The sequence below is a fragment of the Eublepharis macularius genome, chromosome 9 (assembly GCF_028583425.1).
Source record: "Eublepharis macularius isolate TG4126 chromosome 9, MPM_Emac_v1.0, whole genome shotgun sequence".
NCBI lineage: Eukaryota > Metazoa > Chordata > Lepidosauria > Squamata > Eublepharidae > Eublepharis > Eublepharis macularius.
In genome coordinates, this window is record NC_072798.1 from 5,915,863 (window position 1) to 5,941,577 (window position 25,715).

General features: G+C 45.9%; 1 protein-coding gene across 1 annotated transcript in view; it reads left to right on the plus strand.

The window, feature by feature from the left end:
* Positions 1-16,301: 16,301 nt before the first annotated feature.
* The window catches only part of CHCHD3 (coiled-coil-helix-coiled-coil-helix domain containing 3), a 262,616-nt gene continuing 253,202 nt past the window's right edge, over positions 16,302-25,715 (plus strand). The window contains exons 1-2 of the mRNA XM_054988628.1: positions 16,302-16,460; positions 23,387-23,483. Coding sequence (XP_054844603.1) covers positions 16,377-16,460; positions 23,387-23,483 — 181 coding nt within the window. The 5' untranslated portion in view covers positions 16,302-16,376. The remainder of the gene's footprint in view (positions 16,461-23,386; positions 23,484-25,715) is intronic.

Here is a 25,715-nt window from a genome sequence, read left to right on the forward strand (position 1 = left end):
TCAGCTTCCCTGGAGAAAATGGCAGGTTTGGATGGTGGGCTGTGGGGCATTATACCCGCTGAACTCCCTCTGCTTCCCAAATCTCTCCATGCTCCACTCTCCGTGCTCCAACCCTCTCCATGCTCCACTCCTAATATCTCCAGGGATTTCCAAACCTAGAACAGGCAACCCTACACTTAAGCAATAGATATCTGGGGGCGGGGGGAGGAATATAGAGAAATCCAGATCCTAATAGTTAGCTTGATGGTGATTGAGATAACCAGAGAGGGTGAGAATTCAAGAGTGGTGAGAGGCAAGGTTCATTGGGTATGGGAACTGGGATGGCTGCATAAGTTTCCCACTCCCAGGTGGGCAGAAATGTTTGTGAGCCCCATTTCCCCACATACACTGCTTCGTGTCTCCAGTGTAGGTCTGGGCTGGGATTCCTCCCCAAAGTTGTCTGCCGGCTTCTTGAATTGTGCCTAAAAGAGAGCAAGGAGTCAGTGCAGAACCTGACGAGATGGTCCTGAGCTCATTTTCGTCCTGTTGTCCAAGAACTTCCAATAGGGCTTACACTTCTTCCCACAGCCAGGCACTTATGATAGCTTCCAGTGTTGTTGCAGAGCCCCGGTAACTTTGCCAGGGTGGTCCGGCCCTCTCTTGCCCCATCTGCGTCAAACAGGAGAGGATGAATGGATAAGGAGTGAATGGGTGAGAGAAGCTGTGCTTGCCTTTTCTCTCACTGTATCAGGAGTGAAGGGTACACTCCCTTTCTGGCATAAGAGGCAAATGCTCTTAGCTCATGTTCTCATTGAGAAGGGAAAGCCACAACTAAGCTACAAACAAATCAAGCTCCATTCAAGCATGAAAAAAATAGTTAAAAAGGAAGGGTAACTCCCCCCTCGCCACATGTGCTCATGGTATTGAACACACGTCTGTCACTTAGATTTTAGCAGTGAGCCGCATTGAATAGATTGCAGAAAAGCTACTGGCCCCAGAGAACAATCATTCTTAGTGATAAAGCCTGCAAACTATAATTTGGCTGCCAAAGTCATAATCAGGTGTTGACTTAATTAAAATCCCTTGAAGTGATGCAGAGAGAGGGGGAAAAACACGGAGGGTTTTTTTTCTTCTTCCAAAAAAGCATCTCTCATCTATGATTATTATTACTTCCAACTCTTCCATTCTCCATTGAAGAAGCTCCATGGAATACCAATAATCTTGCCTGGGTGACTCACACCTGCTGCTTTTTCTATGGGAAATAGTGATCCAGACACGGGTGATGACAATCTCTCCTTGGGCCAGAGACTTGGGGTTTGTGCCTCATGCGGACCTTATGGAGAGAAAAGTCTTTTTCCAACAGTTGCTACCAGATGTCAGGAATTGACCCTCCAACCTCAGGAATCACCATCAGGAATCAGGATCCCTAGCCAAACTGGCCTGGGGAAAATTGCTACCTGACCTCAAGGTCTTACCCTGGGCATTTAAGAAGGGGCCACGAGAACTGTGCACTGATGTAACCCTTCCTGCCCTTTGTCCGGGGTCCGCAGCCCAGCCCCTGAACTTATCTGGAGAAGAGGATGGGAGACCCTTGGGAGACAGATGCCCTGCTCCCCAACAGACAGCCAGGTCCAGAACCTGCCAGTCACAGAGGGAAGGGAAGAGATATCCAAGCCTCAGAGGGTTAGAAGGAGCAGGTGGAAGCCAGCCAGTCCCACCCTCTGCTGGAAGGCTGGGAGCCCTAGAAGGGAGAGTAAGTACAGCCAAGAGGGGGTCAGGGCCGGGGGAGAAGGCCCCAGAGATAGGGGCAGCCAGCCAGCCAGAAACCTTACTGGCAGAGGAAGAAAGGCAACAAAAACAGCCCAGGGCCACACCCGAACCTGCAAACAGGGAGGAAGGGAATAATAGGAACCAGCTGGAAGTTCTGAGCAGGGGAGGCTTGGCAGCCAGCCAAGAGAACACAGCTGTAGCTGTCCAGGGGCCTGAAGCTCAGAGCAAAGGAGGCTTGGCAGCCAGCCAAGAGATCCCAGCTGTAACTGCCCAAAGCAGCCAGACAAGCTACCCCAGGAGCAGCTGCTTGAGGCAGCCCAGGCCAGGGCTAGACGGCAAACGAGGGGTGTGGCTGGCAGGTGGAGCCAGGAATAAGGGAAAGGATATAAGGGAAGTCCATCCACAGAGTGTGGCGGGTTGTGTAGGAGGAGTGGAGTAGGAGTTGTTGGAGGTTGTATGGAGAGGATGAGTGAGTGAGGAAAGAAGGCGGTGAAGGTGATGAAGGAGGAAGGTGGACACAGGGGTGGGGTTAGGTTAACTGGACTTGCTGGTGGCTTGAGAGGGTGCATGGGTGACGCATACCTCCCCTCCTACCACAGAGCGGAATCCTGCATAATCCCTAGCGGCAACCTGATGATGAAGCCAGGTGCCCCAGCACCCGATGCAGCAGCGCCTAGGAGAAAACCTGACACGCTTCCTCTCATGATCTGCCCAGGTTCACAGAATCAGCATTGCTGTCAGATGGCTATCTAGAAGGGAGTGAAATGCAAGGATCACTGAGGTTCTTTCTCTCTTGAATCCTGCTACTAATCAAATGCTGTCCCCAAATTAGGGGCCGATGAACATTTAGGCTGTGCATGCATATAACCGAGGAGAGAGGTTCTACTCCTATTTCTTTCTTCTAGTGGGAATAAGGGCTGTGGGCACTGGCCATCTAGTTTCATTATTAGGATTTATTAATAGTAATATATTTAATCATGGCATGCTAAAGAGGACAGTTGGTAATTGCAGTTCTACTGGCTAAAATTATGAGTGTTTCAACATACCATCTGCTGATGGCTACCTCGAAAGTATTAAAATAGAAATGGAATTTACATAACGTCTGGCTGTGGCATCTCTACAGACCTCTGTAATGGAGGAGATCTCTCTGGGCATCCGTTGCACGATGCAGGAGACAACAATCGCTTCTTATGGCATCTGTGAGCTTAATCTCTGCACCGTTTTCTTCCCTTCCTAGAATCATGAAGTATCAGGAATCCTTGGTGCCTCCAGCTGTCCAGGCAACAACCCAGATGAGGTATAAACCAGAGAGTCCACCCTTGAAAGCAACCATATTCTCCAGGGGAACTGATCTCTATAGTCTAGAGATCAGTTCTAATTCCAGGAGTCCTCCAGGCCTCCCCTGGAGGTTGGCAACCACAATAGCTAGGCTGAGTAAAGACTACTGATAGGCTTTCCGGGGAGAGCAGTCATGCTGGAGTCTGAAGAAGGGTGTTCCACCCCCTTTGATCTCCACTTAGCATGAGAGCTAAGCTACAAGAGACGAATTACAGCAGGAGGAGCACATGAAGGGAGTCGCAATGTTAGCCGGGAAGCTGAGTTTTAAAAGACATCGGAAGGATTTGTCAATTTCCCCTCTCTACAGAGCCAGGGAGATTCCTGCTCAGAAGGTTTATTTCCTCTTGGCCTCCTAGAAGGGGAGGTGAAACTGACAGAGCCTTAGGGAGGCAAGAGGAAATTAACAAACCCTCTGAGCAGCCATCTCCCTGGCTCTGTAGAGAGGCGAAATTGACAAAGCCTTCTGATCTCTTTTAAAACTCAGCTTCCCGGCTAAGATTGCGACTCCGTTCACGTACTCCTCCTGCTGTAATTCGTCTCTTGTCACTTGGTTCTGAGAGGCTCACCACCAGGGAGACAAACCAGGAAACTTCCGTTTCAAAGGTTGGTCAATCCAGATACTCTGTGGGAAGCTGCGACCTGTGCCATCAGTCTTAAAGAGCCCCCACCCAGGGCCCACCGGTGCAGACCTTAGTGTATCTTTAGCCTACCCTTCCTCCAAAGAACTCAGAATGTCACGTGTGCTTCTCCCTTCTTTTCTTCCCATAACAATCCCCTAAGGTAGGCCAGACTGAGAGAGAATAATTGGCCCCAGGTCGCCCAATTGGCCCCAGGTCGCCCAGTAAGCTTCAGGGTTGAGTGGGGATTTGAAACCACGATTCCCAGACCCTCGTCCAACACTCTGGTGGTGCAGCCCTAAAGAGAGTTGCATCCTTCTAAGTCCGTGGGCTTAGAAAGGGGTAACCCCAATTAGGGGTGCCCTCCAATCGCTACGCTGGCTTCCTGACTTATTTGTGCCCTGAAATGGAAAGTTGCAACATTTAAAGTGTCAGCCATTCTTCCTATTTTGCCTGTAAACCAACATTTTAAAAAAAAAATCAGTTTCCTTGCCCATTTACATTTTTGCCTGCAAAAGAGTCAACAGGACAGGTGCCGTCTGTTACCCCGCTCGGTCTGATCCACTGTCACCATCAAACAAGCTTAATATCTTGCAAGTATATTAACCTTTTGTTTATCAAACTGCCAAAGCAAACAGACCAACAAACAGTGCTGCGGAAAAAGATAGGGGATCATCATGTTAGTCCCTTACTGAGTAAATAATCTGCTTGAGTCGCATACAATTAAATCAATTTGCTATTTCACAGGGGAGTTGGCAACCCTCGATCTTCCTGTCGGCAAGAAATCCAGCACCGGCTGGTTTCTGTGCATGCAAGCAGTTCGCTCAACTTTTTGCTTTTCCCAAGAGTGGAAGCCGATAAAACTGGAGGAATTACACCTGGAGCAGCTACAACTCAGTCAGCACAAATGTGAGAAGCCCCAGGAGGAAGCTCAGTAGCCAAATCCACTTTAGAAATCAAGTAGAATGTTTGTGGGTTGCGCCACTGCTGGGAGCATTTAATTCCAACAGCTTCAGTTCTCCGTAGCGTTCCTGGCACACCTCGGGTTCTACAGTGTTCTGGATGGCTTGAGAATCGCATACGCTTTGAGACCGCTTTCTCCATCACACCCCTGCTGGTGGGTTCTTCTCCTGCATCTGAGAGAAGCATAAGAGCCTGGTTGGATCAGACCCAAGGCCAAACTCATTATTTTCTTAATGGTAGCCAACCACAGGGCCAAGGAAGTGTTCAACAAGGAGGCACAAGAACAGCAGTGAATCCCATACTCAAGAGGTATCTCGTGCCTTGATTTATCATGTTGCCTAGATCGTCTCCAAGGAGGAATATGGAACACCAGAATCTTCACACTGGTTCCATTCAGTTCAAATTGCTCCCGTAATCTTTCTTTATAAACTGGTACCATTACCAAATAATGCTAGGAAAAGAGGAAGGCAGGAAGAAAAGAGGAAGACTCAAAATGAGATGGCTTGACTCAATAAAAGAAGCCACGTCCTCCAGTTTGCAGGGACAGAGCAAATCTGTTAATGATAGGATGTTTTGGAGGTCTTTCATCCATTGGTTGGAGACAACTTGATGGCACACAGCACACACACACACACACACATCATGAGAAGACAAGACTCTCTGGAAATGTTAATAATGCTTGGAAAAGTGGAAGGCAGTAGGAAAAGAGGAAGACCCAAAATGAGATGACTGGACTCAAATAAAAGAAGCCACGTCCTCCAGTTTGTAGGATCCGAGCAAGTCTGTTAATTGATAGGATGTTTTCTAGGTCTTTCATTCATAGGGTCACTATAGGTCAGAGGCAACTTGATGGCACATAACACACACAACACCATTACCAACCTGTCTCCTCCAACCCAACACAGCAACATTCACCCTCACCATCTTGTTCCGTTTTCTTTCTACTTTCTTTTAATTTCGGGGGGTTATTTTAGAAAAAAAAAAGGCTGTGCACGCCCTCTCTCCAGTACCAGAATGCACATCTGATTTAAAAAAAATATGGAGCATGAGGATTCACAACCACCTCCTTCTACCAGGCTACCCTCTCCTATTATGTGGAGGTGAGGCAAGGCGCCACTAGCAATTGACTGGCTCTAGCTACAGCACAACAGGTAGAATATCAATTTCTTTGTAATCATTGGGAAAGGCCCTTTGCTTTTTTTTCCCAAGACAGGACTGAATGGTCTGATTTTAAAAAAGCATCTTTGAGGGAGTGCATCTTTGCAGCTCCAGCTGGGGTGGAGAGACTAATCACAGTGCAAGCTGCTGGCCCTTGATGCTCTCAGCAGGAGGCCCTCAAATGTGTCTGAGATGATGCTACAGTGTGGTCATGTTCCCCCCCCCCCAAACGAATAACTCTGCGGGGAGCAAAAGGCCTGTTGAAGGTCATGAAACGTTTCTGCTGACATTGATGTTAAATGCTAAATTCGCTCTCGCTTTGTATTCAGAAGTAGCCTAGCTCCGCTCTGCTAAGGGTTTATTTACGAAGCCAGTTGTGGGGCAGTGAACATGCTGGAGCTGCCCCACTGCTGGTCAGGCCAGCCCTTGATGTCCGCTCCTGAAGGTGGCTGGATGGCTTCAAGCTGCAATCGACAGACTGTGCTGTGCTCAGCAATGTGGATTTACCCTTTTTCCTTGAGACCATTTGCAGAACTGGAAAGACATCATATGATAGCGTAATATTATATCCTGTAATTTTGGTCATGCATAGGGTGGTCAACTCTGACCTGATAAATTCCTGGAAATTTGGGGACAGTGACAGTGGAAGTGGAAGTCTGGGTATGGTTTTCATCTAAAATCTATGATAGTCCATAGAGTTTCCCCTCCAAAGCTGTCATTTTCTCCTGGGGAACTGATCTCCGTAGTCTGGAGATCAGTTGCAGATCTGGGAGAACTCCAGTCCCCACCTGGAGATTGGCAATCATACAGCATACCTATCTCAGAATCTGATTTTTTATGGAGCTGAGTTCCATAACTCACAGTGAAATCCTAAATAGAGTTACTCCAGATTAAGACTAGAGTTACTCCATCTTAGACTACAGTAACTCTTCTTAGGATTTCTAAGCCAATTATAGAAATTTTATTTATGTCATTTATAGTCTGCCTTTCTCACTGAGACTCAAGGCAGATTACATAGAGTGAGATTAGAACAGTCAATATCAAGGTCATTTCAACAAACAATGCCAGAGGGTAAATAAATGCAAGTCTACAAAGACGTAACCAGGGCTTTTTTTCAGCGGGAACGCGGTGGAACGGAGTTCTGGCACCTCTTGAAAATGGTCACATGGCCAGTGGCCCCGCCCCCTGATCTCCAGATAAAGGGGAGTTTAGATTGCCCTCCGCGCTGCTGCGTGGAGGGCAATCTAAACTCCCCTCTGTCTGGAGATCAGGGGGCGGGGCCACCGGCCATGTGACCATTTTCGCCGAGGGTGATTTAAACTGGAAAAAAGTCCCCCCTTGTTCCAGCTGACCCAAAGTGATGTCATTGTGCGGTCCTGAGCTCCACCACTGAGTTCCAGCACCTCTTTTCCCAGAAAAAAAGCCCTGGACATCACATTGGCAAAAATCCCATACAAAGTTGCAGAAATGAATGAAACAGCATAAGAAATTCTAGGACTAACATCAGACAACATAGAACTACCCAGTAGGGTTGTACTTAAAGCAACAGGAAGTACATAGGAGCACATACTTAAATCAACAGGGCATAAGGCAACATAGTGGTGAAGTCTATGGTCCCCAATTCATCAGTGAAGCATCTCTTTGAGTCCCCTCTTCCTACAATACAGCCCTCCTATCTGTGTAAAAAGCCCTTTTGATTAATTTAGTTTTGTGGTTTTTGTGGAAACCCTGGAGAGTGGGGGCTCTCCTGACCTCCTCAGGCAGGCCGTTCCACAGGGTAGGGGGCACCACAGAGAATGCACGTGTGAAGACAGCTGCTGATTTCACCCATGTGCAGGGTGGCAGCTGCAGGAGACCCTGTTTGGATGAGCGAATGGAGTATTCTGTATCCTATGGGATACCTACAGGGTTTCCTATGTCCCTCCTGTCTGTGGAGGGACATAGGGAGAAAGGCGGTCCTGTAGGTATGCTGGACTGAGGCCATGAAGAGCCTTGTATGTGATAGCCAATACCTTGAACTGAGCACAGTAACTGATAGGTAGCCAATGGAGCAGACAGGGCTCAGTGGCACACAGGAGGTCCCATCTGCTTGGCATGCAGAACGTCACAGGTTCAATCCCTGGCATCTCCAGCAGGGTCACCAAGAGGCTTGGAGAAAAATGTCTTGTCCTTTGAAAAGAAGCCTAAAGTGTAGAATTGGGCAGCTGAAGCTTTTCCTGGCAAGGAGCTAAATAACGTCACTTGGTAAGTGCCATCCCATTAAGCCTCAATTAAAGGGACGGGACTTATTTCTCTCTAGGAAGTTGGTGATCCTAATCTCTAGTTAAGAGGATCAAGTAGTAGGTATATTAAAGACCTGTACCTGAGACTCTGGAGACAGCAGCTGCCAGCAGTTAGGGCAAACCTTGGCAGGTCAACAGTTAATTCAGTATAAAGCAGCTTCATGTGTTTAGGAGAGAATATATATGGACATGTCTTAATTGGGAGGCTACTTAGACTGCAATTCTAAGGACGCTTTCCAGAGACTCAATGCCATTGCATAGCACAGAGCTTCTGATTAGACCTATTAAGATGAGTCCTGACCAGGGCTTTTTTTCCTGGGAAAAGTGGTGGTGGAACTCAGGACTGCACAATGGCGTCACTTTGGGTCAGCTGAAACAAGGGGGGAGTTTTTCAAAGCTTAAATCGCCCTCGGCAAAAATGGTTAAATGGCCGGTGGCCCCGCCCTCTGATCTCCAGACAGAGGGGAGTTTAGACTGCCCTCCGTGCCGCTCCAGCAGCACGGAGGGCAATCGAAACTCCCCTCTGTCTGGAGATCAGGGGGCGGGGCCACCTGTGACCATTTTCAAGAGGTGTCAGAACTCCATTCCACCGCGTTCCAGCTGAAAAAAAGCCCTGGTCCTGACTGGTGCTGGGACGCCAAAGACGTTTCTCCATGCTGCTACTTGAACTCTATTACCTGGAGGTGGCCATTTGTGAATTTTTGCTCCCCGAACCCTGTGCCAACTTTCCCCTTGAGCATTCTACTTGCCGTGTGATCTTATTCTGTGATGTCTGTATGTGCTATCCACTCCCAGTGCCAAAATATATATTTGCAAACATTTTTGAAATTTGCCAGAATTAAAATATGAATGTCAATTTTTAACCTCAGCCTTTGAATGTTGAGTGTTTTAGAGTTGTTGGCTTGTCTTGGTTGTTTTGATGTTTGGCAGGCGTCAAACAAGAAATCCCATAAGCTGTCAACTGTCAAATACAAAATACCATTGCATGCCAGCAACCAAACACTGCTGAATGCTAAATACCATTGCATGCCAATTATAAAATATTATTGAATACAAAATATGAATACATGCCAGCTATCCAACTGTCAAATATCACCTACCAAACATCATTCAACATAAAAAATAGATATTCAACTATTTAGGGTTTATTCAATGATAATTTGACATTAATTTTTAAGACATACCGACTGGAGAGAAAAAAAAGTCCAGTTCCTTTAATAGAGGTTCAGCTTCAGCTGCCTATTTCTGCTCATTAAACCTCTATGAAAGGGGACAGGACATTTTTCTCCAGGCCTGTTGGCAACTAATTGTGTGGGAGGGGTAGGCTTTTTGCCTACCAAAATAATAACTATAGGGGAATTTGTGAAAATTATATTTAATCTGAACCTAAACTACAATAATTTTTTTTAAGCATGAATGTTTGCATGGGGAAAAACAAACTATTGTGGTAACTTAAGGTATGAAGCCTTAGGAATCTGAAAGGGGCTTTCACAAAGAAGACAGGCTCAAATTAAATCTGAAGCGGGTTTCTGTTGGTGGCAAATGAGGGTGAGAGATGAGCACAATCTACCACTAATAGCCAACCACCTCGTCTTTTGCACCTTATCTGTTCCGCCTGGTGTATCAGTGCTTAATGTTACGCCATTTCTGGTTTTAAGCTTCATGCATCAATACGTACAGCATGCCAAGAAAACTCCCTTGCTGTAGCCCAATTGCAGGACTGGAGACATATTTGGAAGTGTTTGTGATCTAGTCCTTTAAAGGCATGATTTGTAGCAGGGTTTTTTTTTCTGGGAAAAGAGGTGGTGGAACTCAGTGGTGGAACTCAGGACCGCACAATGACATCACTTTGGGTCAGCTGGAACAAGGGGGGAGTTTTTTAAAGTTTAAATCGCCCTCGGCTAAAATGGTCACATGGCCGGTGGCCCGCCCCCTGATCTCCAGACAGAGGGGAGTTTAGATTGCCCTCCACGCCATGGCACGGAGGGCGATCTAAACTCCCCTCTGTCTGGAGATCAGGGGGGCGGGGCCACCGGTCATGTGACCATTTTCAAGAGGTGCTGGAACTCCGTTCCACTGCGTTCCCATTGAAAAAAAGCCCTGATTTGTAGTATCGTTCAGCTGTGCTCCATCTCCCTGCTCACCAACTTGGCTCTTCTAATTAACATCTATTGACGATTCCATCAATTTGCCAAGGGCAAGTGACTTCAGTAAGGGCTTGCCCCTTTACACAAAGGTGCTACATGTGGGCCAAGAGCCAAAAATTGACATATTAGTATCCCATAAGGAGGCAAAACTTATCTCTGTTTTTCTAAAAGGTGCATGCTTATGTTTTATGTTTTGATATGATAACCCATTCTGATTGGTAGCTTGAGCTTTTTAAGTTGCAATCAAGATGGTCTAAACCGATTTTTCCTACCTTTTCAATTTGAACTATAACTCATGAACCAAGTGACCAATTCCAAACCTTAAAGGACTGTTTGAAAGCTAATAAATTTCCCTTTTAATAACTTCTACTACTACTACTAATGCCTCTATCCATTAATGTTTTTGTGAGATAAGCTATACAGCAAAGAACAAGTCAATTTTTATAACCTTCCCCTAAGGTTTATGGCATATTGCGCTTAACCTAACCCAGATAGTTACCCGAAGTATATTGGACAATTGTAGCTTATTCTTTTGCCTTTCCAGTGAGCCATAGCATGAAGAATTTCATTTGGATATGTCACAGAAGAAGACTGAGACTTGGAAGAGCAGCTGTGAGGGAATTAGAAAAGATTCTTAAAGATAAAGACTGGTGGCAGCTTTCCACGTTTTTTTAGCAGAGACAGGGTCTTGATCTTTAAGGATAAGGGTGTGTTGTTGGGGACCAAGATCAAGATAATACAAACTATGGTATTCCCCATTACTATGTATGGATGTGAAAGTTGGACAGTGAAGAGAGGTGACAGGAATAAAATTGAGTCATTTGAAATGTGGTGCTGGAGGAGAGTTATTGTGGACAGCCAAAAAGACATGGGTACTAGAGTGGGTACTAGATCAAATCAAGTGGGTACTAGATCAAATCAAGCTTGAATTCTCCCCAGAAGCTAAAATGACAAAACTGAGGCTATCGTACTTTGGTCACATCATGAGAAGACAAGATTCTCTGGAAAAGTCAATAATGCTAGGAAAAGTGGAAGGCAGCAGGAAAAGAGGAAGACCTAAAACGAGATTTCTGGACTCAATAAAAGAAGCCCCGTCCTCCATTTTGCCTGAGCTGAACAAGTCTGTCAATGATAGGATGTTTCGGAGGTCTTTCATTCCTAGGGTCACCATGGGTCAGAGGCGACTTGATGGCACATAACACACACACACATACACACACACACAAGCGCCACAGTTAGGTACATGAAAAAGGATCCATATGTTATGTGTTTTTATCCAATGTAACTAGATACTAGATAACAGAGCTAGCATGGTGTAGTGGTTAGTGTGTCAGACAAGGACCTGGGAAGCCAAGTTTCAAATCCCCGTTCTGCCATGGAAGCTTGCAGGGTGAGTTCACAGGTTGTTGTGAGGATAAAATGGAGGAGATGCAAATGCTGTAAGCCACTGCAAAGAAACATCTTTTAATTTTATGAGTTCAGCAAACGTCCAACATGCTTTATTGCTAAGAAAAATATTTTGTGAGCTGAAAAGCCAGAGACAATGTTCTTTCAGCCATATACTCAGTTAGTCAAGGTAGTATAGTTGGCTATGATAAGGCAGACCTGAGTTCAAATCCTTGCTTGTCACAAAGCTCATTGTGTGCACTTGGGCCAGTGTCTCTTCCCAGTGTCTCTTTATTTTGTTTTTTGGCTTACTCTTGTGAGGGCTGCTCCGCTTTGTCTGTTGTGCCTTTGAAGAAAGGGCAAAATAAAAATGAGTTGAGTGACTGAAGTAGTCTTGAAAACCAGATCATGGCAGGCAGTCATACATCATGCAAAAGTTGCTGTAAATCTCTTTTGCGTTTTGATAGTAAAATGTAATAGTAAAATGTGATAGTAACATCTTGAGCAATATTTCCAGGCCTAAGAAAAGCAGATTTGCTACAGTTCCAACTGGCAGGCAGTCTGTAACTACAAGAATACAGTTTGGCAGGACTGTAATCTGGAGAACTGGGTTTGATTCCCTACTCCTCCGCTTGAAGCCAGCTGGGTGACCTTGGATCAGTCACTTAAGAGCAGCAGGACTCTAATCTGGAGAGTCAGGTTTGATTCCCTACTCCTCCGCTTGAAGCCAGCTGGGTGACCTTGGATCAGTCACTTAAGAGCAGCAGGACTCTAATCTGGAGAGTCAGGTTTGATTCCCTACTCCTCCGCTTGAAGCCAGCTGGGTGACCTTGGGTCAGTCACAGTTTCTTGGAGCTCTCTCAGGCCCACCCTCTTCATAGGGCGATTTTTATGAGGATAACAATAACAAACTTTGTAAATTGCTCTGAGTGTGGCATTAAGTTGTCCTGAAGGGTGGTATATAAATCAAACGTTGATGTTTGAAAATCAGGGCTCATTTCAAGGGGGAACGCACAGGAACGCAGTTCTGGCAGTTCCCCAAAGAGGTCACATGTCAGGTGGCCTTACCCACCTGACCCTTGGCCATTTTGGGCCCGTTTCAGCCTGGATTGGGGCCCAAACAGCCTGGATCGGGCCTCTGACAGGTGATGGATCACTCTCCCACTCAACAGCGGACCAATCTTGACCATTTTGGGCCCCTTTTTGGCCATTTTGGGCCCAATTTTGCCCATTTTCTGGGCCCAAATCAGTTATGCTAATGACACACTTCCAGTGATGGAAAGGGGCATGGCATATGCTAATTAGTTATGCTAATGAGTTCCTCCAGCTCTTTTTTTACAAAATGACCCCTGCTGAAAATGCATCTAGGCCTTTCCGCAGTGACACACAATATGATGTTTGCATTGTTGCATTGTACAGAACTGGACCAGTGGAATGAAAGGTGAACCAATCCAGCTCTTATCGTCAGCCAGGAAATATTTCCTATAATAGGGAAGGAGGGGAGGGAAGATGCCATAGTATAGCCTAATCTTCTCAGATCTTGGAAGCTAAGCAGAGTTAGCTGTGTTAGTCTGTAGTAGCAAAATCAAAAAGAGTCCAGTAGCACCTTTAAGACTAACCAATTTTATTGTAGTGTAAGCTTTCGAGAATCACAGTTCTCTTCGTCAGATGCATGGAGGGCAAAAAGAAACTGGTCAGATATAGAGGAGGAGAGGGGAGGGTGGAGTAGATGCAAACAGCTCCTTCTGATATGGAGATGCAAACAGCTTCTTCTGATATGGAGATCAGTTTGCTTCTGTTGAGGAAATCAGTTACCTCTGATAATGAGATAACCATTCATAGTACTTGAATGGGAGACCACCAAGGAAGACTCTGTAGAGGAAGGCACTGACAAACCACCTCTGCTTCTCACTTGCTTGGAAAGCCCCTTGCTGGGTCACCATAAGTTAGTTGTGACTTGATGGCACTTTACATACACAGTGGGGTAAGGGGAGATTTCCACTGTTGTTCTAGTGCTGAGCTGGTGTGATATTTGAGTGTTGAACCAGGGACCTTTTGCATGCAAAGCAGATGCTGTACTAATAAGCTATGGCCTCACCCCACCTAAGGCCTTTGGGAGACCCAGGTTCAAACCTCTGCTTGCTATGAAGCTCCTTGGGCAATCCATTGGGCCATCATTCTCTCTCAGCACAGACAACCTTATAGAGTTGTAAAAACAAGAGGAAGCACACATCCTACCATGCTCGGAAATAAGGTGGGACAGAACTGAATAAGTAATAAATTTGGTACCCTTTCCTTTCCTTTTTCAGAGCTTAGAGGTAGTTTCTTAAGCAGACTCTTGGTCTGTAAGATATAATGAGTTCAAACTGTCTCTTTGTGTGTATATGTATTTATTTATGTATTTTCTGGCATTTTAAAAATCCTGTTTGCTTCGCCAAGCAGGCTCTTGAGATGGCTTACTGCCTTTGCCATAAAAAAACATCAGAGTCCACATCTGGGACACCAGCCAGCCAGGCTGCTGTTGCTGCTGTTAAATGCACCGGAGCAGGTCAGGATGCTTTCCTTTCCTCCCGTAAATAGACAGCCTACTGAAATATTCAGGGCCCAATACAATGATACACAGATCTTCTAGGTTCACATTCCCTATCAGGCTATCCAATTGATCTTCACAGGGGAACAATGTGGTGTAATGGTTAGAGTGTCTAGGGTTAACTGTCCATTGTGGAGTCTCAAAACAACTCCCTATAGTCTGGTTGCCAACTCTGGGTTTGGAAATTACTGGAGATTTGGGGTTGCAGCCTAAGGAGGGCAAGGTTTGGGAAGAGACAAGACCTCAGCTGGGTATAGAGCCATGGAGTCCAACCTCCAAAGCAACCATTTTCTCCAGGGGAATGGATCCCTGTTGCTTGGAAATCAACTGTCATTCCAGGAGATCTCCAAGTCCCACCTGGAGCTTGGAAAACCTAGTTGCTCCCCAAACACTTTCCAAGGTACATTGCTTTTTAAGTTTTATAAATGGGGCACTGAATGACTTGCTCCGAGTCTGTCAGCAGGTCTACAGTCGAGTAGGGAGACCCAGGCATCTCTAGTCTAAATCCAGTATTGTAATTTTTAAATTAGTTTTGATCCTGGCCAAGACTTCCACAGATGTATTTAGTGCACAGCCTTTTATTTAATGGGTCAAGATGGGTAGCTGTGTTAAGTCTGTCTGTAGCAGCAGAAAAGAGCAAGAGTTCAGTAGCCCCTTTAAGACTAATGAAATCTGTGGTAGGGTATGAGCTTTCATGAGTCACAGCTCACTTCTTCAGATACAGCTGTGTCTGTATCCCTAACACCAGGGCTTCTTTTCAGCTGGAACGCGGTGGAACGGAGTTCTGGCACCTCTTGAAATGGTCACATGGCTGGTGGCCCCACCCCCTGAAGTCCAGATGGGTGTTTAGATTGCCATCCGCGCTGAAACGGCGCGGAGGGCAATCTAAACTCCCCTCTGTCTGGAAATCAGGGGGCGGGGCCACCAGTCATGTGACCTTTTTCACCGAGGGCAATGTAAACTTTAACCCCCCCCCCTTGTTCCAGCTGACCCAGAGTGATGTCATTGTGCAGTCCTGGAAGTGTGCACGTACTTTGCGCACGTGCATGTGGTACCAGAGGCACTACCTCCTGCCAAGAGTTGCCCCCTGTGCTGGCAACCCCACTGAGTTCCACCACCTCTTTTCCCAGAAAAAAAGCCCTGCCTAACACAAATTTTGTTAGTCTTATAGGTGCTATTGGACTCTTGCTCTTTTCTACTACTATGTAGTGCTTACAGTGTTGAACTAGTATCTGGAAGAGACTCATGTTCAAATCCCAGCGAATAACATGGAGGAGGGGAGAACTCCTCAGTAAGCCATTTTGATTCCCATTGGGGGAAAAAAAGTGGGGTTAATATACAGACGCACAGCACCGTCCTAAGCAGGTCGACTCACAATCCCATTCAATTATACTCAGTGAATCTTACCCTGAGGAAAGTGCTCATAGGATTATACTGTCAGACAAAAAAGTGAAGTTAGGCTGCAACCTGCGCGATTGGGGGTGATTTGATTGGGGATTCCTGTGAATGTTCCAAAATACCCCAATCTGGACTCTGTGGCATTACACCCTGCTGAGTTCCCTGCCCTCCCCCAGGTCCCCCCACCAAATAAAAATCTCCAGGAATTTCCCACCCTGGACCTGGCAAACCTACTTCACCGCCCCAAAGAATTCATTGCAACTCATTCCCTAGAGCGCATGCTCAAAACGGAAGTCAGTCGGCCGTTTCCCCCTTCAGTATGAACGACAGAACCCATACTGCAACGCGCGCCTCTCCCTCGACCGCCTCTTGGTGCCGCAGGTATCCACTTTGGACCACACTACCCAGCGTTCCTTGCGCTAACCCAGCCTTAGCCCCCTGTCTACAGTCCTTCTGGGACTTGTAGTTCTCCGCCCTCCGAAGAAGTTTTTCTCTCTCTCCGGCCGCCCATGAGGGGGAAAAAGTTTCCACACTCCTGTCACTTGGGCCGGGCCGGGCCGTTGCTAGGAGCAACGGCTTCTCATCCAGTAAGAAAGGAGCACTCCCGAGCGGGAGGCGGGGCTGTGAGGGCGACGGGCCAATGGCGCGCCTGACAGGGCTGTGAGGGAGGAGCGCCAGTCTCCTTGAGCCCCGTGCTGCTTTGCGGCCTAGGCGGGTGACCGGCTGGCTGGCTGACCGACCTCGGGCCATGGGAGGCAGCGGCAGCGCCCCGCGGAGGGTCACCTTTGAGACGGATGAGAACGACAACGTGACGGTGGTGAAGGGCGTGCGGGTGAGCGTCGGCGGGGTCCCCTCAGCAGCCTCCTCGGCTTCTTCCCTCAGGGTCGCTCGCGAAGGAGAAAAGCTCGCCTCATATTCCCTCCCCCACGAGGGAGCTGAGGGGCGGGGCCTTGTGCCTGTGGGCGGGGCCTTGTGCTGAGGGGCTTAAGGGGCGGGGCTTGCCAGGGTGCCGTTGCTGAGGGCGGGGCCTGCAGAGGTTTGGGGAGGAGCCTCAGGGGGTGGAGCCTACCTTGAGAGGTGGAGCCAGTGGTGGGGTCTGGGGGCGTGCTGAGTCTGATTATTGATTTACTATTATTAGAGATATTCATTCTGCACCCTTTTCCAAGCTGGGGACCCAAAGCAGCTCATGCCCTTCTCCACTCTTCCATTTTCACAACAGCCCTGTGAGGTAGGCTAGGCTCAGCATCACCCAGTGAGCATCACGAATGAAGGAGGACTTGGGTCTCTCCAGTCCTGGTCTAGCATTTTATTTTATTTATTTGCTTATTTACTTCATGTATACTCCTCCCTTCTCTCCAGTGTGGATCCAAAGGCATTCATATTGTTCTTCACTCCTCTATTTTATCCTCACGACAGCCCTGTGAGGTAGGTTTAGTCAAGGGTCCAAGGTCACCTAGTGAGTTTCCATGGCAAAGTGGGGATTTGAACCTGGGTCTCCTAGAGACTTGTCGATCACTCTAACCACTATGCAATGTGGCTTAATTATTATTTACGTTATTTATTAATGGATTACATAGTCTGAGTCAGTAAAGTGCAGTTAGTTTCAAACGCATTTCAATAAACATGCAATTAGGGATATAAATGCAAGTTGACAAAGACTTAAAAACCAGAGATCTAATATAGAGTTGAAGACATGCTGAGACAGAGACCCTAATGGGTTTTTAAGATGAGGCTATTGTTATTCTCACATTTTTATTCTATTCTTCTTTTGTTTTCTCTCTTGCCCTTACAATAATCTCGTCACATAAGCAGGTCAGAGAAATGGTGAGTAGCTCAAGGTCACGCATTGAGCTTTGTGGCCGAACACGGATTTGGGACACCCTTGGGACCCTATTTGGGTAGGAAGGTGGCATACAGATTTTAAATAAAAAATAAATGAAGAACCTTGATCTTCCTAGGCTGTCACTCTTAACCTTCCTCAATTTTCTTCTGCCTGTGAGGAAGCTTTGAGAGAGAAATCTTAGATAGTTGGTTGCTTCATGGCCACCTTGTGAATTTTTATTATAGAAAGGTGACTTGAACCCACAGAATTCTTCTTGTTGCTGCCCTCTGTCTGTCCTCTCCCCCTTGCAGCCACTAATTCCTTTAGGTTTGTTAGTAGGTGTGTCAGTAGGGTGTGTATGTGGAGTAGGTGCTTGTTGCAAGTGGACATGCAGGTACCCCCTTAAAGGTAGGGGTGGATTCTGAGCTGTGTCTCATGTTGCGGGACATGGAGCCTAGCGGGATGTTATGGAGCAAAAGGGTGAATCTGGTGGTTTAGTGTTCATGGAGAGCCAGTTTGGTGTAGTGGTTAAGAGCACGGGACTCTAATCTGGAGAGCCAGGTTTGGTTCCCCACTCCTCCGCTAGGAGCCAGCTGGGTGACCTTGGGCCAGTCACAGCTTCTAGGAGCTCTCTCAGCCCCACTCACATCACAGGGTGTTTGTTGTTGTGGGGATAATAATAACACACCTTGTTAACCGCTCTGAGTCTGTGTCTAGAAGGCTAACTGTGTCTGGTGGCTGAAGAAGAAGCCTCTCAAATGAAGCGATGGAGCCATTATTATTTCTCAGCAGGGATGAGGTGGAGGTCAATGAGGGCAGGACGTACAGACATGACTGTCTGTAAGCTCTGTACACCCCTGCTCTCAGAAGTGAGCGTCACCTCAATTATTCTTATGCACTTGTACCTGAAACTGAAGAGGTTGGAAAGCAGGCAGCTCCCTGTGGATAGCTGCTTGACTCCCAGCCTCTTGAGTATTAGGCACCAGCGATTCAGAATCAAGCTTGCTTCTATGCGCTTACCCTTATTCCAGGGTGTTCCCTAGACATGTTTTGGTGTTCAGAATTTCAGCAACTAGTTTTTGTCTAATATAGCTCTATGCATATGCAGCCCCCCAGCTGTGCATTTATATTACATATTTGTTTACTTCATTTAAATGGCTAGTTTCCATTCTCTGTCCGTGCCCTCTTTTATTGAGGAGTGTCTCTTGAAATAAGGGTGGTAGTGGCTACCCTCTGATCTCCAGAGCAGAAAAGAAAGCCCTGGAGACATTCTGTGTGTTTTACTCTCTTTATAAATATTTATATCCTTCTTTTCCCTTGCAGAGCACAAGGTGACTTACAGAACAGATACCAGGGCTGTCGATAACATTAAAAATGCAGTGGGAACAGTCTGTAAGCTTGTCCACCATCAGACAGTTTCTCTTGCTAAAAGCTAGTAGGTTAGCTCCTTACTATAAGGATCTGCCAAGCAACTTTCAAGTAACTTCACTGCAGGAGTAAAAGTTCTTTACTGATAAGCTGCCAGTATCATACACTTAACGCCATCTTTGCCAGGAATAACAGTTATATGAAAACATCAAGCAGTTATAGGTTCCAAAGCCCGGCTAACTCCCAAGCTCCCTCCCCACAATCTGACGTCATCTAGCAGGCATTGGGAATGCAGTTAGGCAGGGAAAGAACAGGACGGATGTAGATGGGGGTTCTCAAGGTCATGCCGGAGCCTCTTCCAGGCTACGGGGAGAGGTTCGAAGGAGTAGACAGATAACACCGAGATTATTAAACATTCTCCTCACATATTTTCCCATCGTGGGTCCTAGAAGCAAGGTCAACAGCTCTTGACAGTTCAAGCAGTTGAGTCATAACATGAAGCACAGGAGTCATTAAACCACAATCACAGTCGTAGGCAGGACTGAGTCTGAACGTTACAGGTGGCACCTGACACTTACCAACCTTCTTGGGCAAATTATTCCAAATGGCCATCACTCTATCCTACAAAGCCTGGCAGAGGCAGATTGAACCCTTCACAGTAAGCAGAAGCTGGTATGAGAAGTGAAGCTGGTACCTGGATGCGGTTGGGAAAACTTCCTCCCAAGTAGGTGTTTGTAGGATTGCAGTCGCATTCTGACAGGCAACAGTGGCACGCTCTTAACTGGTTCCAGCTGTGACACATGAAATTATCAAATATTTTCCCTACATTCTGCTTCTCCAGAAATTCCTATCGAGTTCCATCACTTAACATTCCTTTAAAACTTGCAAAACGTTGCTTCATGGATCTCTCCGAGCAGCTGGCAACCTAATGTAGAACCCATATAAAACCAATAACCATTTAAATGACATACATAAACAACAGCGTCGTAAAAACAACACGTCACCAGCACCAGACCAGAACAGAAGAAAACTTTTCTCCAGCTTATTTAAAGGCATAAATAGCAGTGCCTACTCCCCCCGCCCCCCGCCTCCTGTATCTACCTGCTGGAATAAAAAGTATTTTCCAGGTTTTTCAAAGATGAAATCTGCGCTCTGGGCTGGTTTAAATAATTTCTCATGAGTTGAACTCAGAGCCAAACTATAGAACTGTGCCATGTGGAACCCTTGACGACAGATCCCACACTGGTGACAACCAGTCTCCAACGGCAAACCTTCGAGAGCCCAACTACAAGTGATTGTGGCCGTGAGTCTATCCCGTGGTTGCTGAAACCATTTTAGAAGTATTTTAAAATTGCCAGCAACCCCAGAAGCTCTTCTTCACCCCCCTCCATGGCTTTTCAGGTCCCAAAACGCCCCACTAAGCTCTAGTGAGTATTTGACTACTGTTAACATCGACGAGATTGCCCCTCAAAACAACCTGAAAGGTACGACTGGCTCAGAGTGTGGCAGTCTGATTATTATCAGTGGCACACATTGGAAATGTTTTAAAACAACTACACTGGTTGCCAGTTTGTTTCATAGTTCAGTCCAAAATGCTGGTCAGGATGGCCTAGTACCCTCATATCTGAAGGGCTATTTCCCTCCATATGTCCCCATGTGCACCAGTTATGGTCTTCTAGCTGCCGCCTTTTGGTGTCTCCCTCCTTAAAACTGTGTGCCTGAAATCTGTTAGTTCCTTTTCAGAAGTGGTTCTCCCTTTGTAGAACAGGCTCCCTGCGGAGGAGAAGAGGGACGCTTCCCATAGTTTTTAGGATGTGGTATAAGGCTGTTCTGTTTTCTAGGCCTTTTAATTAAGTTTGAGATGCTGCTGTTCTCTTGTAGGTTCATGGGTAGGGTGGCGTGGTGTAGTGGTTAGAGTGTTGGATGAGGATCTGAGAGTCCCAGGTTCGAATCCCCCCTCTCCCATGGAGGATCACTGGATTACAAGCTCTCAGCCTTAACCCACTTCACAGGGCTATTGTGAGCATAACACGGAGGAAATTAGAATGATGCAAGTCATTTTGGGACTCCGTTGGTGAAAAGGCAGAGTATAAATGATGTAAATAAATAAATGTTCCCTTAATGAATGGTGGCCTTGAGCCACAAATGAAAGGCAGGGTATAAATATTTTAACTACTTATTTTACTAAGAAATAAAAGACCTCTGTTAGATATCTTGCTTTCCTGGATCATCCAGACATCTTGGTGTATACAGTTGTTTGTTTTTTTCATTTCATCAACCATCTTGGAAGGTTCCGAGGCAGTTCTCTGATAAACATGCCTTGCAAATCTGTTAGGTGTGTGAAATCATGTCTGCTTTCAAGGGCGTGGATTCTATCGACCTGATTTTTAAAAACTGGTCCCGATTTATACCATCATGCTATGTCCTTCCCATCTTCTGGAGTTCTTGCCTATTGTGCCTTCCTTTGACCTGTTTGATACTTTTCCTTTTTTTCTCTCTCCCAAGCTCTTCCGTCCATTTTCTCAAATAAGCCTGTCAAGGGCCTCTGCGTGCCATGGAACCTGAGGTCACGGTGCCTGAAGCTTATGTAAAAACTCTTACCAGCAGCACTTCAAAGGGAAATGGAGAGAGGTTGGGTTGGCACTTGAGGAAGAGTCTGTTACTTCTGTCGCTTTGATTTCCTTACACTTCTCCGTGTCCCAGCTTTCTTATACTCTGCCAACTATTCCTTGATTTCTCGTTCTGTTTGTTCACCTATAAGCAAACTTGTGCTCTTATACATAAATGCATGCATGCATGCATGCATGTCCTGGAAACATTAACCGAGCTTGTATTCCTGAATTTCCAAAAACAGAAGCAAAGGAATTGTAGAATTTTTATTGGATAATACTATTAATGCTGTCTGCTGCTGCAGTTCACTTATGGAAGATGGCCAGGGACAGTCAGGTAGGCTTCCCTATGTTACAAATTAAGATGTTGTGGCCTTGACATTACTTCTAAAGTGGGAATTTCAAGTTTACAGATAAGTGCCACTAACATCTATAAACATGATATTGCTCCAGCACTATAGAATGTCGGTTCTTATGGCTGGTTTTTGGCAAGGATTTTGCAGCTCAGTCCTAACCACGCTTTATATAGAAATACTTCATCAGTTTCAGTAATATTCCACCACAGTGTTTTTTTTAAAAATAGTAATGCTTATGAGATATTTCTCCTGCAGATTTTCTCTAGATTTTGTGCTTCCATGTTACTGGAAATATTGATTGGAACGAAACTCATAAGGGTGGAATCTGGTGTACTTCCAGAATTAAAAAACAACAATGATGTGCCTAGATCCAGATCAGCTGAGAATCTCCTCACTGAGGAACACTTTATATTCTGAGCTGCATTCCTGTGAGCGCCTTTGGAAGCCGGTTTTTGAGTGAAAAATCAGGAGAAAATATAATGCATTAAAACAATATGATTTTTCTTGTTTTTTCTGTTGTGCATTTATGTTGTGCTTCTGTAAGAGAGTAACAGTAACTTTTCTTTTGGGGAACTCATTAAAACTTTTTTGCTGAGAAATCTGTAGTCAGCTGCTTGAAATTCTCTTTTCTTACTTGAGTGGAACCCAAGGCATGTTGGAACGGTGGAATACCAAGCAAGGGAGAAGGAAGGTCCTTGCCCCTCCTTTTTAGGTAGAGGCAGGAGTAATGAGAATGAAACAGTTTAGTTGCGTGGAGTAAAGAAAGTAGATAGGCATATTGGCACAGACTGGAGGAGGATTTTGAAACAAGGCCACTCTGGAAATTTCCATTTGCTTCTTTAAAGCTTGATCTTGATATGTTCCTATTGATCTTTTCTTCTTTTGAAGACATTTTCGCCTGTGTGTGATGTAGGCTTTGGGAGTGCTGTCCAGAGGAAGCTAGACATGCAAATCCAGGGAGCCAAGCCACTGAATGCTTTGGTTTGGTCACAGAAAGGTCTTCTCTGTTGGAAACTGTTACATATTAATATATTGACACTCATTTGCTAGTGCCAGACAAATGTAGAATAGGTGCAATGCTAGCTTTGCATTGGAGTTTTTGTAACTCTGCACATGAGGATGCGGCGTGTTGGAGAACCCCTTTGCCCCCATGCCCTGGTTGCCTACAAGTTCCTGGATCCAGTATCACCAGTAGCAGCAATAAGCCCCTGTGTGTACACTATCTTTTTTTTTCTTTTGCAAGGGGAAGAGCATAGCATGGGCCACTAGTTCCCTGGCCTAAAATGCAAGGGGTGGAAAGAGGTGTGAGTGAAGGGTTGCTGAATTGTGTGCACTGGCTTCATGACACAGCATTGGATTTCCACAGTTGCCAACCGAGGGAACAGTAGCTAGTCATCGCTAGCAAGCTGCAAGGTTTCTCTACTAGTAGATGTCTTTGAAGATTTTGAACCTTCACAAGAAACTTGGACAAAGGTGCTTGGACATAAAATCAGGAAAGAAACTGCTGCTGGAACTAGAATAGGAGGCAGTATGAGAAATGAGTACCCTGGGTAAGCTGACTGTATACATTATTGAGCATTTTTCTTTTTCAATCTCTTCTCAGCTGTCTGAAAATGTTGTAGAGCGCATGAAGGAGCCCTCTCCACCTGGTGGAAAGCCTCAACAGAAATCAGAATCCGGTGGTCATGGAGGCATTCCAGGTATGTCCCTGCCTCAGTGATAAGATACGAGGCGCTCATGAACATTCAGAAGTAATTCCTATGAAGCCTGCAACTGTTTCATGATCTAGAGCCAGTTATAACGAGCGATTCCCCTTCTTTTGCCTTTCAACAAGATGGGTTCCGTTTGATGCTTCCTTTTGACGTGTGTTTTACTGGATTCTTCCAAGCTGCCATAGAGAATTTTATTTGTGCCATTTTTTTCTAATATTGCTAGGATGTATCTGAAGACATTGAAACTTGTGTATGAATGTTTGTGTGTGTGTGTATGTGTGTGTGTGTGTATATATATATATATATATATAGTCTAAGTTTTGAACATGGCAGTTGTATACAGATGTTATAACTAACTGAGATTAATTCAAGATGGGCACAAATAACAGCTTCTTGCAGCATTCACTTGCTCCCTTTGGACGTAAAGCTTGATTCAAAGCTTCCTCATTTGATCACGCGCCAGCGCGGGCTAACATTTGAATGTGAGCACCTTGCTGAATTGGTACTTGTTTATTCGTCACAGGCTGGGGATGAAATTGGAACAAGGGGGGGCCAATAAGCCATGTTTGTCTCTGTTTTATCTGTTCATTGTAATGGCTGAATGTACCTGCTGGAGTGAATATCTAGGCTTTAGTATATGTAAACAATACGACTGTAAGGGCTGCTCTGGAGGCACCCCCCTTTCATGTTTTAATCAGCCAAATAATTGTCCCTTTGGAATTAAGCTCAGTTAAAACTGATCTGTCAGAGAGGCCAAAGCTCAGAATGAGCTGAGACTGGTGGGTGGGTGGGGGGGCTTGCCACCACAAAAAGACGTTTTTCAGATACGTGAGGGAGCTGAAGAGGGGCACTACCCCAATTGCTGGGTTAAAATGGAGAAACTCTGACAGAGGGCAGAGAGAAGGCAGAAAAGCTCACTGCCTGCTTTGCCTGAGTTTTCTCCCTGACAGAGAGAACAGGCCCACCTAGAGATGGTAGTGGGCAAAACATGTCTTCGAGGTTGCCTCTTGACATGGGCAGAGAAATTGTGGAGAAGCAGCTCGCTGCACTGGATGTGTACAGATCCCCTGGGCTGGATGGGGATGCACCCGAGACTGCTGTAAGAACTTTCAAAAGAGCTTGCAGACCCTTTGTCGATCATCTTCCAGGCCTCTTGGAGGACAGATGATGTGCCGGAAGACTGGAGGACGGCAAATGTGACCCCAATCTTCAAGAAAGGGAGTAAGGATGATCCTGGGAACTACAGGCCAGTCAGCCTGACCTCTGTCCAGGGAAGATACTGGAACAGATAGTAAAGATATCAGTCTGAAAGCGTCTGACAGACAACGTAATAATATAGGGAAGTCAGGATGGATTTGTCCCCAACAGGTCCTGCCAGACCAACCTCATCTCTTTTTATGATCGAGTGACAGGCTTACCGGATCACAGGAAAGCTGTCGATGTAGTTTATTTGGATTTCAGTAAAGCTTTTGACAAGGTTCTTAATGATGTTCTGATTGGTAAACTGGCGGACTGTGGACTGGACTCTAGGATGGTTAGATGGATAGGGATAACCGCACCCAAAGAGTAGTTATCAATGGCATCACGTCTGATTGGAGGGAGGTGTCCAGTGGAGTACCACAGGGCTCGGTCCTGGGCCCACTGCTTTTCAGCAGTAAGTGATCTGGATGAGGGTGTGAAGGGATTCCTCTCTAAACTTGCAAGTGACACAAAACTGGGAGAATAGCAAACACTTTGAAGATAGGGATAGAATTCAACAAGATCTGAACACACTGGAAAAGTGGGCCTATTTGCATAAGATGTGATTTAACATGGATAAGTGCCAGGTTCTCCACCTAGGTAACAAAAATGCAAAGTATGCATACTGGATGAGGGGTACACTTCCGGGTAGCAGTGTGTGTGTGAGTGAGATCTTGGGGTATGGGAGGATGGGAAGCTAAATAAGCAGTCAGTGTGATGCAGCAGCAAAAAAGGCGAACACAATCTGGGGGTGTATTAGCAAAGGCATAACATCCAAATTACAGGATGTCTTTGTCCTGCTATATACTACATTTATTAGTCGGGGGGAAATGAGCTTAAAGGAGACAAAGAGAGAGAGGGTAACTGGTATTCTCCACCTATGTTTACGGGGATTTTTCCTTTAAGAGAACTCTCTAAATAAACCAGCCAGATGTTCAACCAGAAAGGTTTTTATTAAAAGGGAAATAAAAAGGCAAGGAT